Raw genomic sequence first — 20575 nt, 5'->3', positions numbered from 1 at the left:
TTATTGGACAATATTCACTAGGTATAAATTTATAGTTTAGATTTGTATTTATTGGAAGCAGTTTTATCTTCCATCCGTAAGACACATATCGCCTTGTTTTGCAAACTTGCAAAAAAGAAGCAAAGAAATCTTTGTCTGTTAGCTTGCAACGCTACAAATGCATTGGAATTATATCTTTTCAAATATATGGCTGTTCATTGCAAAACAAAAGATAGAACTATTTCTTTTTGCTATCCTTGCGTTTTATAATAGCCTAGATCAGTGTTTCTCAACCTTTTTTGGCCCAACGCCCCCTTCATGAACTGGCAAAATGTTACCGACCCCAACAAAAACGATTAATTACGAAAAACGAATATAAAATAATAAATACTATTAATACTACAAAAAGTGCTCAATACCATGCAAAAAGCCAAGCAGAACGAATTACATCAAATATAGGCTAGTTACCAGTCTCTAAAGCCTTTACAGCCAGTTTTACACTAAAATGGGGATCATCAGAAGGTCCATCATCAGATTCTACTAGAATGAGGACCTTTTGATGATCCCCCTTTTAGGGTTAAACAGGCTGTAAGGGTTTTAGAGACTAGTAACTATATTTGATGAAAAACAAATATATATTTGTGAGCATGAAAACAGTATACGCCTACTGGTAGTCAGTGTGAACCTTGGGCTTGGTGAGAAAGTGCTAGTTTCTTCACATCCGGTGTAAAGCCAGTGAGAAACATTCGAAGATCACCTCTTATGTCAAGTGGGTTTGGCTGTTTGGTAAGTAGCAGAACAACACAGCTGAATCCTTTTTCCACCAGGTATGAGGTAGGAAATGCTACCATGAAGATACGAGCTCTTTGACGAAATCGTTACGCTGGGCGGTAGATGGGTACAACCAGAATACCCCCTAATAATCAAAACGCCCTCCTTAAGCCGAAGTAATCATACCTCCCCCCTACAAACTCAAAACGCCCCCCGGGGGCAGTACCGTCCTCGTTGAGAACCACTGGCCTAGACAGTTCCGCTGTATCACTAAGTTTGTGAGAACTTAGTAAATTTAAAAAAAATAAAGAAGTCAGAAAAATGTTCAATGCTGGAGTGAGATTAATATTTATAAATATTTGATAAGCGATAATTTCTAAAACTATTAACATCTACTTATGAACACAAAGTGCCGGAAAATGGCGCTCGCTGTGTGATGGAGTAAACAACCCTTGTAAAATATAGAACAAGCATTTAAATCGGCTTTTATCAAACATAAACTGAACTTTAATTTAAGTCAAAGTCAAGCTTTCTTGACATACGAAAAAATAAAACACTTCACAAAAGAAATTGTTGCTTAATCAAATTATGAAATTGCAATTCACCAACGTAAAGGTTTCAACAGAACAAACTTTGCAGCAAAATACTCCACAAAAGAAACGATTCAAAGCGTTAATAGACACAAAAGTTACGCAAAATGAGCAAAATAGCTTTAATTTTTTAATAGCTTTAAGATCGACTTGCCCTACTTAAATATTTTATGGCACGACGATAAATTCAAGGCTTCGATCAATGTAGAAAAAGTGTCAATGTTATTAGCAAGCGGGTGTGGATAAATGGTGCTAACTTAATTGAATTGGATAATTTGGGAGTCCTGGCTTGTTCTTCGCAGCAGGTAGCCAAGCAAGACGACCTCAATTTACGAAGCAATTTTTCTTATTAATAAATCATGTCTCGCGTTAATGAAATTGAAGTAAAAAAATATTGGATATTTTCTAGCATTTAGCGGCAACTCCTGTTTATTCAATTAGCAAAATGTTTTGCCTTTTGGACCTCCCTTGAAAGAAATTGCATTTTTTATATATTATTATTATTTGCTTCAACGCAAAGAGGGATAAATTAAACAGATGAAATATATTAATTTTCTCAAATCGTTTCATTAAAAATAATTTAGCATATTTCAAATTCAGAATTTATCAAAAATAATTCATATGAAAGTGTCAGAAGAAACATGATATTGAGAAAACCAGAATCATCATAGAAATTAGATTTTAAAATCGTCCCTGTGATATGGCCTCAACGCCTGTTCCAGCTGTTGCTCAAGCAATTTTGCTTTAGAATTTAAATTTTTTTAAGTTTCAGTTGATTTATAGAAACCTTAATAAAGTAATGAGTTTTCCCAAGTTAGTACTAACCACTGTATGATTTTATATTAACAGACTAAGCAGCAAACAAAACTGCCAGATTATTGCATAAAATAGACTAGTAGGCTACAATAGAACCAAATGGAAATGTATATACGCAACCATATCACTTTCCCAGAGGCGGCAGGGCAAACAAATTGATACCATAACAAAAATGTAGCCCATGTATCAAGCTTTTTTGTGCTTTTTTGTTTCTCATGTTTTGTTATATCTTTTTTTCATCTTTTTTCTTAAAATTTTGCAGAGTGCTAGCTTGCGAAATTTATTTTTTTCTTCACTTTTTAAACCTCGTGATGTGGCAGTATTCTGATGAAATTCATTTCCAAATTAGTTTCTTTTTCAAAAAGCAATAACCTCATCATGATTCCCTTGATTGTAATAAGCACTAAGACAAAGGGTCAATGAAATATAATGACCTCCAATAAATTAAAATTAGCTTTTGCAATTGCGTTTACAAAGTTATGTGTAGAGACTTGACTTTCATAAGCATTTATTAGATCTATGGTACAAAATGCATCAACAACTGAAGCCATCTGTGTGATAAATACAAAGCACGTGAAATGAACTCCAGAATGTTACACTTCTGCCGTTTGAAAGCGACCCACAGAAGGAAATATAAGGTCAGACTTAGGACAAGACCACACACAACTAAGGATATTTTTACAAAACTAGAGAAGCAAAGTGAGCAATTTGACTCAAAGTGTCGAATAAGTGTTAAGTTACTTTTGGAGTAATTTAAACATACGGAAAGGTCGGCTGCGGTCAGGCTGCTTGTTCTTCACAATTTTGTGATACGAATATTGCGGCGGACAAAAAGCAACGCAGATCGCTAGCCGAAGTTGTGCAAAAGAAGACATTCATAGGGACTGCAGACATGGTCAACTATCAGCTGGGAAAACTTGATATTAAGCAATTCGTATAACTGAATGTAAAAACTATTTCCACTGGCTATAAATAATAGAAAACTGGGAAATTGATTCTCCACGATTGGGTAAGTTTTCACATTACAGTTTACAATATCAGTTCTTTTTATATTGATTTAACGTGTACAGACGTAGAATCAATGTAAATAGATTAATCTTGTTCATTGGATTCACGATAATTAGACAACTACTCTAGATGGCACATTGCTGCGAATGTAACTTACAAAGTATCGGCTTGCGATACGTAACCAAGGCTAAAGAAATATCGCAAAACTCAAGAACTCGTCATACGTTAGTAGCCCGGAGTTATTGAAAAATAATCACCTTTAAGTGTTCACAAAACCACCAAACACACTGCTCTGTATTTTTAAGAAAAAAATAAAACGTAGCAAACTTTTGTGGCCCATGGACAAAGTTGGGACTTGGGACTTTAATAAATACGTCTGGATATTTATTAAATGTAAACAATGGTCTATCCTCATGTGGGTAAAAAATGAGACGTTACGACATAAATGGAGCACATCTAGGGGAAGATGAAAGTGGTCTTCAACTTGCAAGTTTTCGGCAAGCAAAATATTGAATTTCAAATGCCTGTTTGAAACTCCCAGTCACAACGAGACAAACACAAGGGACATTGTCTAACTCTTTCCACTGGGAAAAGTGATCTATACGTTTTATTGTCCACAAATCAATTGAAACTGCTTTTGTCAATAGATTTTATCCACCCAGCTGATCTTCTCCTTTAATATATATATTGTAGTTTTATTAATATATCGTATCATAAGGATTATTGCAATTAAACGAACTAAAGTAGTTTTAATAAAAACTTAACCTTCAAGCAAGAGAGGTGAAGCTATCAACTTAATGTAAGGCTTAAATTTAAAAGAATACTTCCTTTTGTTGTCATCATTTCCCGCTTGCATCACTAGTTGACGAAACCACATTCATAATGTAAAATAGTGAAGTCACTGAGTTACACAGGCATGGCTCTGAGTTTTACACCTTTTAATTTGCAATCGCTTAAAAGTGCAACCATTTTTTCGATCGAATTCTGCGAAGCAGGTGATTCTAAACACAAGCCATCTTTCCAATAATTCAATGAGCAACCATAGCCTTCATTGTTTACGCTTTTCCACACATCACAAGATAAGCAATAACAATTGCTAAGTGAAAGATACTGCACTCATCATTACAAATTTCTCACGGAAACTGTATTGATGCGAAAAGGATATATTTAATTATTAAAGGACTTGTCAAAAGCGTCTGCACGTTAGTTCAATGTATGTGACTGACCTGCCAAGCAAAACAGCTAAAGCAAGATTGGTCAAACGAAAGACCTTGCTCCATTTGAAACCCTGCATTGATTTAGCTGTTCATTCGAAAGATTATTTATTCTAGAATATCTACATTTTGTCTTCTTGCAACTTTCCACACAATCGTGGTGACATTTTATACATTTTGCTGCTCTACAACTTCTAAAGGTGCTTAGAAATGGTACAATATCAATTTTGCAGCGTGACAACTTTATCACCTTGACATATTTTCAGTGTTAAACGCAAAACAACCAGTAGCGTTTTGAAGTTCTTGGATTGACCTGGCTTGGAATTGAACTGAGACTTACCAGAACAAGAATCAAAGACACTAAGGAGCTGGTGCATTAGGACAAGTTGGCTTTATCAAAGTGGCTAATATATTTTTCTCGTCACACACTTCATGCGTTTTTTATGGCAATTTACAGATACTTAAACAACAAAAAAGTAATTTTAGGAGCATAATTGTGCACAAAGTTTTAGTTATGAGCATTTCCTGACACTACTAAGTTAAAAGTTTATGTGGAAGCGAACAAGACTTAAACTACAACGCCAAAACTACGTCATTTGACCACCAAAATACCGCGGTAAATTAACTGGCATATTATTGCGTACGGGATAAATCGCACGATCATTGTTGAATTGAAGAAGTTTTGTGCTACCACAACAAACTTCAAAACATTCTTTGCCAAGAATATACAATTTTTACTCGTGCTTCATGCCAGTCTCAAGTGCTCATGGTAAAAATTGGATGAAATTTTAGAAAAACGTGTCCGAAGAAACGATCCCACTATACGAATGCATTATAACGTTCGTGAGGATATTGTGCACTCCGTCAAACATAAAATCATACTGACAAGTTTGTCACAAAGCAATGTACAAACACCAAAAAGTATGAGCTGATTGCAAGTTGAACTACCACTGACAAAACGCTCAACAGAAAAAAACACATCTTGCTTTTGGTAGACAAAGGACCGGTCCCACTGTGGCAAGTAAGTTTGATATTGTTTGAATATCAAACTTCGATGAGACAGAAGGCTATTTCCAACATTACATAAAAACAGTTCATAAACTTTTTTTTAAACAGTTGCCCAAGCAGCAAATCAACTGTTTTTTTATTGATTCAACGTCTGCAGACGAATCAACGTGAACTACGGTTGATTTGCTGTCTGGGTAGTTTTAATTTGGAATTTTAAATATTTGTTTTTTCTAGCTTTTGGTTTCTAAGCTTTCTCATTTTTACATCAGAAATAAAAGTTTAAATGAGTAAAAACGGAATTCGCTTAGCAATGCTTTGGTAAGCTTTTATTGGCTTCCCATTTTGTATGAGACAGTATAACCAGTTAGCAAGTTGTGATTTTACACCGTTTCAACGTCTGGCTACGTTGAAATAATGCAAAAAAATAGCATTTTCTGGTTGGGAATATCTTTTACTCAGTGGGAGGCGAAATATAATTTTATGGCTATGACAATCTATACAATTTGACATAGGTGAGAAAATGATTCTCATAGTCTCGTAATTATATGTTCATAAGCCAGTTTCCAATGCGTTAAAGCACAAAGGAAAATTGAACGAAGTTGTATCGCTTTGCTTGAATCTTACGTTACAAAACGGTAAAAGCACCTCAAAGATGAAGCTGCTTATGTCGTATGGAGCAAATAGTTGGCCTCCATACTGAAAAACCTCTTATTTGAGACAATGAAACGTCACCACAACGATGTGCTTTTGTCATGTGATTACTTGTTCACGAAACCTATCATTCAATTTTTTTCAGCGGAAATCATCACTCGGAATGTCAATTGCCCCTGCCTATCTTAAGAGTCTTTTTGCGTCTCATCCCAATCCACTTTGGCACATGCTTTGATTTGTCATTTGGTGGTTTGATAAAAACTTACTGACTCGCTTGTGTCAAGATCACGACTATAAAAGCACTGTCCAGCTCCGTCTATAGTCATTGAATTCAATGTAAAAATAATAATTTTTACTATCTGGGGAATGGCTGTATCCTGCAACTGCTTTGTGATTTGCAAGAAGCAACAAAAACATTTTAACATGGGAAAATAATTGAACCATTAAACATTGAAGAATTTAAGTAGTTTGAACATTCTTCTGAGTTTGCATGATTACTCCTGTTTCCGACGAACAGTGCCAACTGTGACCTGGCAGTAACATGAATGCGAATATGATTTGTGATAAATTCTATTTGTTGAGAAAGATTTTAAACTTCTACAAGATTTTAGTGAAAACATATTTCTAAATTTTTTTCGTTTTTTCAATAGGCAAACTGTACTTGCAAATTTGCTTACTTTATGCATCCAACATTTTATAGCTCCAAAGCACTCAAAAAAATTGCGCCTAAAATGCTTTCAATAACTTTATGATGGCAACACTGACGACAAACCCTGCGATGGCATCGCTGGCACCACAGAGCAAACGAACAAATAAAAATAAAAATGTATTGAAAGATCTTTTATACATAAATTTTTGGAAACTTCTCATCATCTTTTGAAATGTTTAAAAATGATGTTCCTTTTTTGGCCAAGGGTTATAATGGAGAAGACTGAAAGTATTATCAACATTGTAAAGGAAATTCGCAGCATTATCTTAAACGTTTCAGGATAAATTCACACCCCGAATCCAGTCTGCGCTGAAGTCAAGTTTAAATTGCAGTGTATGTGTTCTTTGCCGAGCACTTCAGTTAAATTGCAGCTTGCAGCTTTCCAATAGAGACCCCACAATTGCTCCAAAGATGTCACAAAACGTCATGTGTGAAGCGTTATTTGTGGAACAAAATTTTGCTATGTCTTACAGTAGTGTAGTCTTGACTTTTGTGCACAATTAGCAATTTTATTAATGTTTCAATAAACAATTGAAATGTTTGTTTTCTGACAATCTTTATGGGCCAAACCCGAATTATGCCGTATATGGCTTAGTTGCCATATTACAAGACAGTGGCTACAGTAAACACCTTCAACAAAACTCTTAATTTTGTGAATATTGATAAATTAACTTACCGGTTATTCCTAATTGAATATTTTACATTTGTTTGTTTAGTTGTCTTTTAATGGCGCACGTTTTGGTTGTTACACTCTATGTTAATCTTACGCGGACTATGATTGCGTGAGTTAGTCAGAAGTGAACCTATCAAATATACTCACTGTTTATAGTCCTGTAGACAGTACAGTTGACAGTTTTTGGTGTAGCACGAATCAACCAGAGCCTGTCTGCAGACGGTGCATTGTACGCAGGACTCGTGCCATGTGCGTTGGTCCACCCAACTGTAGTACTGATCGTATATTGGCTTGTTGCAACCGGCGCATGCGTAAAGGTCGGTGGATTTTGCAGGTTCGACTGGGCTTGGAGGCTCCGGAATCAGCTTGCGGTCGTTGCTTTTCTCGTGGTTAGACGTCGATGAAATGTGGTTTGGCAAAGATTCTCTTGGTTCTGCAACAAGACAATAAATATTAACTCAAGCGATTCAAACTCATTTTCACCGACGAACCTTTTTCAAAAAATACTTAATTTCTAAACAAACAAAAAAATAAATAAAAGGTTAACATTACAGCAAGAAGTTCAAGGATTAGGCTACGGACTGTGTGAAATTATAACGCTTTCCGCTATTCCATAAAGTATAGCAAAATAATTATTCGATTTTTATTCATTGTGTTGCACTAGAAACATACAGGCAAGTAACACAAGCTTCTGCATATTTATATCTTTCAAATATGCTAAATCCGGTAGTGTTGCTTGGCATTGTGCGTTTATGATGTAGATTCAACAATTTTATAAAGTTACTGAATGCGTATGTGATTTTTTTGCTGGTGAAGAAATGAATGATGTCTACTTTTTAATGGATTGTGTCTGAAGCGTGTGTGTTCTCAATCACAACCCCAAGCTTGCCATCACGACACTTTCCTAAAATATCTCAGCTCAGTTTAAAAAGCGATGAACAAACTCATCGGAAGAGGAAAGCGAAACGTGCCATTATGCAATCGGCATTCATTTCGAAAATAGCCCATGAACCACAAGGCCGTGCGAAATAAAAACTATTTGCATTGAAATGTTGTCATTTTAAGTTCCATTTGCTTTCGTTTACTTGTTCAACGATGGGAATTCAATCAAACGCATCAAATGGTTGATGCCTCAAAAGATACACAATCAGTAACGATTATAGCCTACTGCACCATAACACGTTTCGATTGAAGTTAAAAAGTGACAAGTTGATATCTGCTCAAAGAAGTTTTGCGCAATCGTGTTTGTTTTTAAGAAGCGGTTAAAAATTTTGATCAAGTGGATAGACATGTAAAGGAGCCAATCCTAAGGCCCACGAGCAAGCATTTGATATAAATGTCTTGCCATAACGTATACAGGTCTAATAAATGTCGAACCGACGTTCTTACAGGTAGGCTGACGCTTTCACTCTTCGACCACGCAGCTGACGTGGCTTCTTCGAGAAGCTTCTGTTTGGATCTCGCTGTTTGAGTAAAGGAACAGGAGATAGTTCTGTGATTATGCAAAACCGTTGAGGAAATTTTGCGAAGATGTTTTGAAGGGAAGATCAATTTGTACTTCAAGAAGCGAAAAATAGTACCTGGTTAACACAAACAGCTTTTTTTGCTTTATAAATATATTAAAAGGACTGTGATATGCTGATAACTTGTGGGGCTTTGAATCGAAAGGATTGGTGTTTAATGCCTCGACCAGTTACGGTTGTTGTGTTTTTGAGTGAAACAGGTATACGGCGTACGCTGATTGTCCATCAGATTGACTCGACAAACGATTGATGAAGTTAAACAGCTTTTTTTCCAGATAAAAGGAATGTACGTTTTTACTAAAAAATCGTTGTTTCGAGCAACTATTAGTTAAAAGCTTCTGTGTCAGACAAAAAATGTTTTGCGCTAAGATTAGATTTTCTCACAACGTAGGATTCCAATAATAAACAGTTTCCACGTGGTGGTTGTAAGACAAAATAAAAGTGACGTTTTTCATGAAATCAGCAGAACTTTGTCACTAAGTGTTTTTACCGTATAAGCTGAAGCGTGCTACCAGACAGCCTGACCAGCTAACCAGCGCCAAAAGACAGCTATCAAGTTAGCACAGCAGTTTTTTCAGATATCATGTCTCTAGGCACGAAGTTTATGATCAAAGAATGTCAGACTTTGCCGCTGTTCCATGCTAATGATGTTTGAGATGACCCAAATGGGTTAAAATAGTCCCATTTTGTAACAGACGATTGTTCCACATCGTTGCCTTGTTTGCCAATGTAAATCGCAAGCTATATTATGAATACGCTTGTAGGTCACACATTACACTGGTAGGCCTATTAAATAACAACGTACTTTTGCTAAATATAACCGAGTAGTATTTACTGCATGATATCAATCTTTTGCACTAAAACAAGTGAAACTGCGCAAGATTACATCATTCAAATTGACATGGTTTCACATTTGGCCTAATTTGAAGGAACAGGAAATCAAACAAACAGTTATTTTTTCTTGCACCTTGTACGAGGTTACCGATTGAAAACAATCATGCCTGCAAAAAAAATTGATCCTATCTTAACAAAACTACAACCGTTGGAATAAGTGCTGCAGGCTAAATATCCCCGGAAATTTAATCTAGGTTTAAGACATTTTATATAGCATATAGAACAGGCTTACAGTATATTGTTGATGTTGGAATCATTTAAACATAACTAAAATATGTATTGGATGGATAAAACAATGAAACACCATTTTCGTGAAAATTAAATCAAAGCTTAAATGTAAATAAGACTTGTCTCAATATGATCAAAACGGAACGTCAATGCAAGAAGGTGGCACCAGTAAACTAAATTTGATATCAAAAATGTACAAAATTATACTCCAAAACAAAGCCAGGTTTAAATCTTTTTAAAAGCTACTTCTTTTATGCTAAAACGGACCAAACAAAATATCCTTTTGACAGTTGTAAAGTCATATCCTTTGTAGGCTTTGTTGTATCAGCTCCAATAGGGTTTGCAAAAAATATGCAAATAAAAAGAGCTGTTTTGCAGTTTTATGAGAAAATCCGTAACTTTGATGAAACATATTACGGCTAGTCTACAAACATCACCTTCGCTTGAGATTCATACGCGACGCACAAGAACCGAGACTATATCTAATCTATAGTCATGACAAGTCAACGATATTACCAGGACTACACTTAGGCGCTACTATGTACCTATTACTTGGTTTTGGAGTACCGGTACAAGACAAAAAGATCTTGTTTTGGGGAAGTGATGACGGCACTGTCTTAGATGATATGTTTTGTGGGCTGGTTCCTTATGCCGGAAGTTGTCTCTTTTCACTTGTGTATGGTTGAGTGGCAAAGTTTGTCGATGGTAGCCTACTGAGCCGATGACTAGAAACATCTTTGTGGAAAACCTGGTTCACCACAGACATAACTCGCTTTCGAGTATCAGGGTGATTTGAGGTCGTTCTAATTGCATTTCCTGTTTGCATGTTGATTCAGGCTTCATTTATTTATTATTTGTTCGTGTCAGATTTTTTGGCAACCTGCGCTTTTTCAATGGCGCAAACATTCAAACTAAAAAACTTTCAGAAAAGTGCAGAAAATAATGGTTTCATCAACAATAGGAAAAATCGTTCGTGTTCAATGAGAATTTTTTCAAGTTACCGATTTTTAATTTTGTGGTTTATTTTAGATTCATAACTATAGTCTCTCCTGGGCGATTTTGTGCATGTATGAACACAGTTAGTGGGAATAATAAGCAACTGCTGGAAACATCAGAGCAGATCTTTGAAAGTTTTTTTGTCTATGAACTGCAGGGTAAAATCGTTTTCCATGAAATGTGATTTGCATGACTCGTCTGGTATTGCAAAGTTGGCCCCTCTGGCTTACAGGAGATGACTGAGCATATATTATTTCAATTCGATCAACTATATTTAGTCTTCAACGCCCAGAAACGACTTTACAAGCAATTATATACAAATGAATGCAAACATTTTTGAAGCATAGGCTCTTATCATAAAAAACTGATTTGTTTACAAAAACAAACGTTTTTCATCAACTTTAAAGTTAGACTGAAAGTGCTCCTGACCAACCCAACCACAGGTTAATAGACTTTTTTTGCATACTGTGCGAAGTTGATTGTTTCCTATTACACGGACACTGACTACAATCCTGGATTAGCCCAACGACTTGTTAAACTTCCATGCACAGACCTATTTTAGGATGGATCGGGAGAAGGCACTCACCCACTTTAGATACATGCCTGGTAAACATCGTCAACTACTACCTCGCAACTTCCATGACGCAATGATCAAAGACAAGCACATTGCAGAAAGTGTACTCATGCATTTTTTTAGCTAACAAAACAAAACTAATCCCTTTATGAAGCGTATATATTATTTTCAACAGTGTAAAGAGGTAATGTTTTAATTTTAACTCAAATTTTGCAGATTCCAAGTTATGTTGGCTACTGAATTGATGTACAGTAGACGTGCTGTTTAATGCGACACCACCAACTGTAATTAGGTCTATAGTTAGATTTCTGACAAAAGATCCATGGTAGATGAAAACGGTTGATTTATATGTTTTAAATAAAATGATTGATAAAGCTCTAAATTTATGTTTCTGGAACAATACCAGCCAGCAAATTAAGCCTTTTTTTACATTTGATTCAACGTACCGCAGACGTCGAACCAAATGTAAAAAGTCCTGATCTGCTGTCTGAGATGGAGCTAACTTCTTGCTCTCAGTTTTTGAAGTCACAACAAAACCGCTTGTTTCATTTTCACAAATTGGCACTTTTGGGATTCATTATTAAATGCTCAGTTCATGCAAAAACTTGTTCACCTTCCCCGTTCAAGTTGTCTTCGTCCATATTTGTCATACCGGATAATCCACTTTTCATCAGACCAGTATTCGAGTAGAATATCAATTTATTATTTAGCAAAATATTTCAGTGTAATGAATAGGCTACCTATTTTTGAGCCACGCTACTAATACTTGAGTTAATTAGGTCTCTCTGCAAATATACAAGTCAGAAATTAGTTAATAACAGTGAAACTCAACTCCATCTCACAGGACGCTGTTCTGTAGTCTACTGGCGCAGTAAATAGAATGAAGCCACAGAGAAACTTCAAAAACTCAAAAGCGATTTTTAGGGTTGTCTGAACAGCTGAGTTCACAGTTTAGCATAATGTTGCCTTACAAGATATTGCAGTTCAATCCACTGACAGCACGACAGGGGTCTTTATTATTTACTGCAAACGCAACACATAAAACGAAATGCGGCACCATCAACACGAGCAAATAGACATCTTTTTACATAAAAAAAAATGTAAATTATAAATTTACAAAACTGGCAGCAAAAGGCTAGTATGTTAGTCAGTTGCCCAGGGTGACGACACAAATTCAAAAACTAACTCCTGCATTTAGTTACATTAAACAAAAGCAAGATTAAAAACAGAACAGCCGTCGTTAAATCGTTACAAGAAAAAATTCGAAAAATTCTGGACTTTTTAAATGGCGACGCTGTTGCAGGTTCCACCTTAAAATGGATACCTGCACTTCCTAATCTAACCGAATTAATGAGTCTTTATTCACCTGGTACGGTATGGCAAGAGGCTGTTAAAGTCAGCCACACACAATAAGCCTCACCATCTAACAAAAATGAAAACACAAAAGTTATAAAAATATAATTTCTAAAAGTTCACTCGCCAACACTAATGAGACTTGTTTAAAGCCAATGCGCATTCTGCAACCCACGTACTAACCAGTTACCAAACGATATCACCACTCAGAAAAAATTTAAAACGAAGTATTGAAACCTGTTCAATCGACAACATTTGAGCAGCAACATCACAGCTTATGCGAGAAGGGTCGCCTTTGCCGCTAATATCAAGATTTTATGCTACAACATTGCTCCCTTTTTCAATTTGCTTTGTTGTGTGTGTTATCAAAAACGTTTCCTTGTGATAGATTGCTTTGGTTGCGCAATAACATAATTGCCAAAAACGTTGGGTTTTATCTCAGCAAACGTTGATACAACGTGAAAAATGTGGTTTGCTTTCCGGCAGAATTTGATAAGCATCTGATAAAAAACACTTGTAAGCAATATGCTTATGAAATAATGTGACAAAATTAAGGTGGTAATCCGATGTTTATTAAACATTTGTTCAGCTTGATTGGCACAACAAAGTCTTATGAACATTGTTCTTATAAGCGTTTGATAATGAAAACAAAAGTTCTTTTTTATGTCAAATCAAGAGACAAAATGTTTACAACAAGTACAGGTTTGTCAAGAGGTGGATACTGAAAGCTAAAAATTTGAAGGAAAAATGAAAATGATTCTGAGCAAAACATTTTAAAAACAAGATTTATAGGATGATATTACGTTGTGTTGTGTGATAATACGTAAAAAAATACTCCAATAAATAAAGCCTAATTTTTATTTTTACCACCAAAACAGAACCTAGTTGATGTGTTCCTAATATACCAAAAACATTGCAGTATTACCGCCACTCCATCAGTGTTAGCAGCATTGGGGCAAATAGCCCATATGATATACAATTTGCATGTTCGCGTCGACCCTGTTTTCATCGGCTGCAGCAACAAGCAGATGAGATAACAGAAACTCACAAAACATCTTTTTGTTCTGTTACTTCCTTCTTTGAAGGAAAATAGATTCGTCGAAAGAAGACGCCTTATAATCCACTGAGTTAGTGAATGACATTTGTTTCTGCATTTACAAAAAGTTTTATTTGAATGTAAAATTTAAAGAATTTGACAAAAGTAGAAGGTAATATTACAAGCTGCAAAACAGGTAAAACGTTTTAAAAAATGTTCAACTGCACTGGTAGAAATTAACAGTTACGATAAAAGGATGAAGGATGCAAGAGATGCATTCTTTGCCATCCTTTCATTGCCTTTTTTGACACTATACCAAAGGGATCCAGTTAATATTAGAACTTAATAGTGGAAGATTTTTCAATGTTCTAACTTTGTAGCTTGACTTAACCTGGAATCGAACCAAGAACTACTAAAATCTACAAGTAAAATATTAGTTTGTTAAACTGAATTAACCCAACTGCTCCAGAAACCTTCACTTGAATTGGTGATGAACATATAATGTGTAAATCAAGTACAAAATAAGCATCTCCAAAAAAAAAGCATTATCAAAGCCTAAAAAATACGTAAAAAAAACGTAAACCAGCTGAAATTTATCTCAAGGTCTTGAGATCAACCACACCTGCCTAAGCCGACCAGTTCAGTGGCCGAGTGGTTTCGCTTGCGGCTCTGGTGCTGGTAGATCTGAGCTTGATTCCAGGTCAGGTCAAACCGAAGACTTTAAAAACGGTATCGATTGTGTTCTTTCTTGCATAACGCGTTGAGGATGAATCGGAAAAAAATGTGATGACATCTTAAACCTGATAAAAAATAAATAAAATGGAGCCCAGTCGCTGAAAGATCTTAACATTAATTATTATTACTAGCCTACATACCTCAGTCAAGTTCTCATCTAAAGTTTTTCCTCTTCTGGACTTTTTTTGTGATATTTATTTTCTCTGGTATTACTATTCCACTAAACTTCCTGTGTTAGATTTCTACTTTTTTTCCTCTATCAACAAGTAAAAAAAATTAAAAATTTAAATTTTGTTTATTATGTTTTATGTTGAAATCATGAGACCAAAAATACTGAAACTTTGCTGGTTTGAAAAAACCTGCTTATGCAATAAATTAACATGTCGCCTGTTTGCTAACAACGTATTCAGTCAACGGGTAACTTATGCAAGCATTACTAAAGCAATATTCCTGAAGGGGAACAAAAGACTCTTGAACACAAAAATTGTCAACAAAATGTTGCAAGAAAAGTGAAGAATATCTTTATATCTTTGGTAAGACAATATGCTATCGAAGCAACAAATTTTCCAAAAAATTTCCACTTCTTTGTTACAATAATAAATAAAGCAAGTTGATTCCAAGGCGTAGAAGGCCTGTCTGTCACCGTTCCATATTTTTGCGGTTTTGTTTCCAAAGCAAAAAAACGCAATCTTTCCTCGCACCTACGATCAACTTGAAATATCTAATATAATTGTTAAATTTTAATTTTAAACTGAAATACGTTTTTTTCAAACATCGAATCAATGCAAAATCATCAAATGATGCGCATCTTTTTACTGTAAGTTTGGTAGTAAAACAAAAACATTTCTGAATGATGTTTTAAAAGACGATGATTTTGCTTCTCTATTCACTGGTACACAATAGCAACCTCAACAAGCGTTTAATCACAACCGTTCGCTTTGGTAAACAACTGGAAAATCTACTTTGTTGTCAACTTAAATTAGTGCATCCAAGAGTGTTTCATCACACAACAACGAGCCTACATCAGCATGATGAAATATAAGAGACTTAAAATTGATATCCTACAAATTTAAAAAAACTCTTATATCGGGAAGATGTTGTGAACGTTGGACCAGAAAAAGGAAGGAACGGCTTGTCTTGCAGAGCTTCCTCGGGTCAATGTAAACGATCTTCAGCATCTGGATGCTAAAGTGCACTTTGGATTTTGAAACCAATACACAGCCAATGACTAGAGCCCGTGAGTAGCCTGGCTAAAAATGATCTAAAGCATCTCGTGTTGGTGAGATAAAAAGCGCCCCGGGGCTACCGTGGTGCGACGTGATAGTCAAGCCAAAGCCCCCTACCCATTGAAAGCTCAATTTGTTTTCAAATCTGAGTTATTTAAACGACGGCTATTGAACCGTCCTCTTTATTAAAATATTGTAAGTACTTTATTCAAACCTGCTAGTGTTCAAATTTAGGCCAAGTCTCCAACAGCATACGACCAACTGTCAATCATGTTTGATTTTCCGATAGCAACATAATCACTGTTCTAGCTGTCTAAAGGCGATAATCACGGATTCATCAATCAATCAAACAATATTTGAAATGAGTTGAAAATTTCTAAATTAACTCTTCTTTGAAGTAGGTAATAATTATTAGTGTCTGTCTATGTTTGGATGCTTACATAGCATTCGATAATTTTTTTACTAATCCGATTTGTTACCGAATGTCCCCAGATATTTTACACACGCAAAACGCTATAATTTGTTGACTGAATCTGCTACACACTACGCCTACACTGGTCTCTGTGGCGTGCACTGGCTAACCGCACACAAATACATGACTTTAACAAAGCTTTTAGATTTAGATGCACTCCAAGTAGTAAAATGCCAGTTGCGAAACTCAGACACAGCAGGCTACAAATGTTCGGCACGTGGGACAGAAACAAATGTAAAATTATTTTTAACACTACAAAAGACTTTTGCTAACCAAAGGCTCAACTTTTAATGAAATGTAAAAACAAACAATGTATTATATCGTTACTCGGTTCCACAAAGTTTTGTAAAAATATTGGAAATCATTGAGCTGTAGGCTGTCTTTTAGGGCAATTTTACAACCCTTGTTTTGAGATTCAATTCATTTGACTTGCAACTGCATTAATAAACAAACCGACAATGTACATTTACAGTAATTGCAAAACTCTGGGCTAGAACAAACCTTGCGATCTCTGAACAAAGCAGTCTACAGAAAATGTTGTTTTGCTAAGAAAATATTTGTTAACAAATAACACCGACACCGGTCAAATAAAAACAGTGTTTAGAATTTATTTAGCAAGTCATCTGCTGAACAATCTTTTCCATCAAAAAAACGCAAATTATTTTATTAAGCTTCGAGGTCAAAGCAGATGCAGCTACAGTCATTCAGTCGTGTGCACACGTGCAGTACAATGGCTACGGTCGTTGCTCGCGTGCTGCTCCCATTGTGAGACATTGTGTCATTACATTACACTGCTGCTTCACCTGTTACATTATTACCAACAACAAAACAACACACCGTGCGTCAAAGCAATGTTTTGGTATGTTGAATAAACAATAACTGGATAAAAGTTTACCAGCTGAATAGGATGACGGAGAATGGCTGTTTTGTATCTGCTCCGCATGTTGCCCTGAAACCTCATAGAAAACACTTCGAGCAGCTGCGGCTCGTTTTTTGTAATGATTCCTCACTTAATCGCCCGTTTTTTAAAGCTAGTTTCAATTAGAGCTTACCATTCTAAGAACTGTATTTTTTTAACTGGTTACCGACTCGCGGATTTTTTAAGCATTTTGAACCATGTTTTGCAAGCTAATTTTTTTGCATGCACCGGTAGTAGATGATTACATTTTTGTCACACAATTGGCTCAAGCAATCACGTTCCTGCAACGTCTAACAGCCTTAGGAGACACCTGTCTTCACGGTATAGCCTCACGCATTGTTTGACTTTTACTGAAACGTGATAGCCGCTCTTGCCGGTCGAAGACAACTTGTGCTGCTTACATCGAGAAATATAACCATGGTTCTTCAAACTTTGGCCATCCAGACGCCGCCGATATCTTGCTAGTTGTCGTTCTTAAACGAAATGAAAATAGATCAAACCGACATGACTAAAATGCTTTCTGTTGCGCCTCAACTACGCTGCTCAAACAATAAAAACAATTCAAGCCGGGATCACAAGTATTTAAATATTTCGTGTTTTTTTGTGTCCGTTTATAGCCTCACTTCAACAACGTTAAATTATACAAACTTTATGAATATTTTGGCAGCAAGATTTTTTTGCGAAATCAAGAGTATCAAAACAATTGAAACTATTTACCACAATATGTTAAAATTTGTAACTAAATAGCTCCTGGTCTGATCAAGCTGCAAACCCTTTGCAAATAATCAACAAAAACTGCAACAATGTAGCTGACTATATTTCTAAAATTTTATGCTTTAATCTCTTTTTGTGAAAGCAAATATTCTGTCTTCTGATTACGCCAATTCTAGCTTAGCCACGTGCCCACCTCAGACTCAAATTTGTTAGGAGCTGGCGACAAACTCTTTCTCTCTGGATTTGTTGCGCAAAACTAAGTTGCTTTTTTCTACTATATTTAAAAGCACAAAAGCTTATCGATAGAGCTTCAAAATATAGCTAGTTTGCGTAAAAACTAAATTAATACCGTACTTGCGGTAAGATATCACTGGAAAAGACGCAATCTTGGTAGAAAAGCACCACTCTTCTTCGTCATCGCAAATATAGACAAGTAGCCTATACAAGCAGATTCAAAAAGAAAAAAGAACAGAGTAAGAAAGAATAAAAGAATCATTGAAATTGTTTCAACAAACAATTGTCATGTGAAGGTAGTATCATGAGAGCATAAGCAAGTTGACTATAGCCTACTATCGGCATCACATGCCAATCTGCATCTGTAAAGGAAATTTTGTTATGATTACAAAAAATTTTTTTGAAGACCTCTAAGAACTGTTGAAAACAAAAATATTTTAAAAATTGTATAAAACAAATCAAAATTTTTATGCGAAATATTTTCGAAATGTCGTTTTAACCAACTTTAGTAGAAAAATCGATCTTCTCAACTTTGCGTTTGCATTGAGCTTTGCAGGAAATTCTAGTGTTTGCATCAAGTGGATATGAGTTGTCGCGTTTATCTTTGCAGAAAGGAATGCATTTTATGCAGAAGACAATCTCTACGTAGAGTAGCCTACAGTACAGCAGGCTTTACGTATCGATCCAATAGTTTGGAACGTGGATTAGGCTACTTGCCATTTTGTCGAATAACTGTTTGGTATTGCAATAACAACAAGTGTACAGCAAACTAACAATACAATCTAAAATTATAAAAAAAGGTGCACCGCTAAAGGGATTTGACGGATCACAGCAACAGAAATTCGTTCTGTCGCTTAACATTTTTATGCAGTTTAAAATATTTTGATACGATCTTGACTTCTATTTAGTTTTATTAAATTCTAAGTTTACAACTCGTTTTGGGATTTTTCTGACAACATGCAAGTAACTCATTTACATGTGGTATTTACTACCCGAATGAATCTCAAATTCACGATCTTCGTTAAAATGTCAGGTTTAGACGTGACTCGGTAGTTAAGAAAAATGGTTCCATCAAAAGTCCTGTGTCCGACCTCTTATCTAGCTACCAAGTCATCTTACTTTGTTTACATAATGTTTTATAGAAAATACTCGAAGTGTATTCAAATAAACCAACAGGTTCAAAATAACACAGAAACGAGTTGGGACAAAAATAGATTTGGAACGCAAGCAGTCACGTAATCGACCAAACTTAAGTTCGAAGAGCTACAATACAACCAATCCGGACAAAGTAACACGGATTTGTTAGAGAATGATAGTTTTTAACCCTAAATGCATCTGAACATTCTAGATGTCTGGGTCTTGCAGGGTGTATGGCGAAGTGGCTAATAAGCATTCAAATATTTTTACATTTTCAGGAAGTGAATTCTTTGTTCAGATTAAGAGAATTCATGCTTTAACTACTTTCTCGCCATCTTCAAACTTTGTGCCACCAAGCAACTTGAGGAAAAAAAACAATATAAAACTTTCAAACGCGTCCTAGCCATCAGGTCAGTCCTTTTTTACACTGATTAACGTCTTTTGAAGTTGAATTAAGACGTTGAACCAATGTTAAAAAATACTGATTTAGTTGCAGCGTTGCAAATACATTGATGCAAACGTTATGAATAAAATTGAGACTTTTTGCTTCATTATGAGGGAAATTTTTACAAGTTCCTTCAAAGTCTAAACCAGGGTTACTCAACTAATCTTAACAAAGGTCCAGTTTGACAAGTTGAATATTTTTAGCGGTCCGGTGAATAAGTTATTTCATACGCAACCACGAGAGTTAAACTATCTGTACCAAACCACTTTTTTAGGAAAAATGTAGCCTAACTCGAATTGGATTTCTGAGAAAGTGTTGGGGAGTCGAAGCCCCCCAGCAACTAGGATAATCACAGTAAAAATTGCTTCCTCCCAGTAGAAATCTGTTTAAAGAAGCCCTGAAACGTGACAATGAGGTTATTCTTCCAAAAGCTCAAGGTCCACCATCAGCACCCAGAAGGTCCGTATTCGGACCGCGGTCCGCCAGTTTAGCCCTGGTCTAAACCAACATAGACCTGAAATCATGGCAACTACTCACCGGTGCCAGATCAATCAGAGAAAAAAAACTCTGGGATGACACAAGGCGTTTCTAACACGAAAGGCTGGAAGAGAAAGACCAAGAAAGAAAATATAATTTATTCCACAATCCACGTTCCCAATCTTCTATGCCA

At 35.7% G+C, this 20575-nt stretch overlaps 1 protein-coding gene across 1 annotated transcript in view; it reads right to left on the bottom strand.

Annotated features, from left to right (window-relative positions):
* The window catches only part of LOC145769345 (LIM homeobox transcription factor 1-alpha-like), a 41791-nt gene extending 29409 nt beyond the window's left edge, over positions 1 to 12382 (bottom strand). The window contains exons 1-2 of the mRNA XM_082580955.1: positions 12248 to 12382; positions 7567 to 7852 (exon numbers count right to left, since the gene is read on the bottom strand). Coding sequence (XP_082437081.1) covers positions 7567 to 7852; positions 12248 to 12305 — 344 coding nt within the window. The 5' untranslated portion in view covers positions 12306 to 12382. The remainder of the gene's footprint in view (positions 1 to 7566; positions 7853 to 12247) is intronic.
* Positions 12383 to 20575: the final 8193 nt, after the last annotated feature.

This window comes from Aplidium turbinatum, chromosome 4, assembly GCF_918807975.1.
Source record: "Aplidium turbinatum chromosome 4, kaAplTurb1.1, whole genome shotgun sequence".
NCBI lineage: Eukaryota > Metazoa > Chordata > Ascidiacea > Aplousobranchia > Polyclinidae > Aplidium > Aplidium turbinatum.
This window is presented reverse-complemented; position numbering and strand designations above follow the sequence as displayed.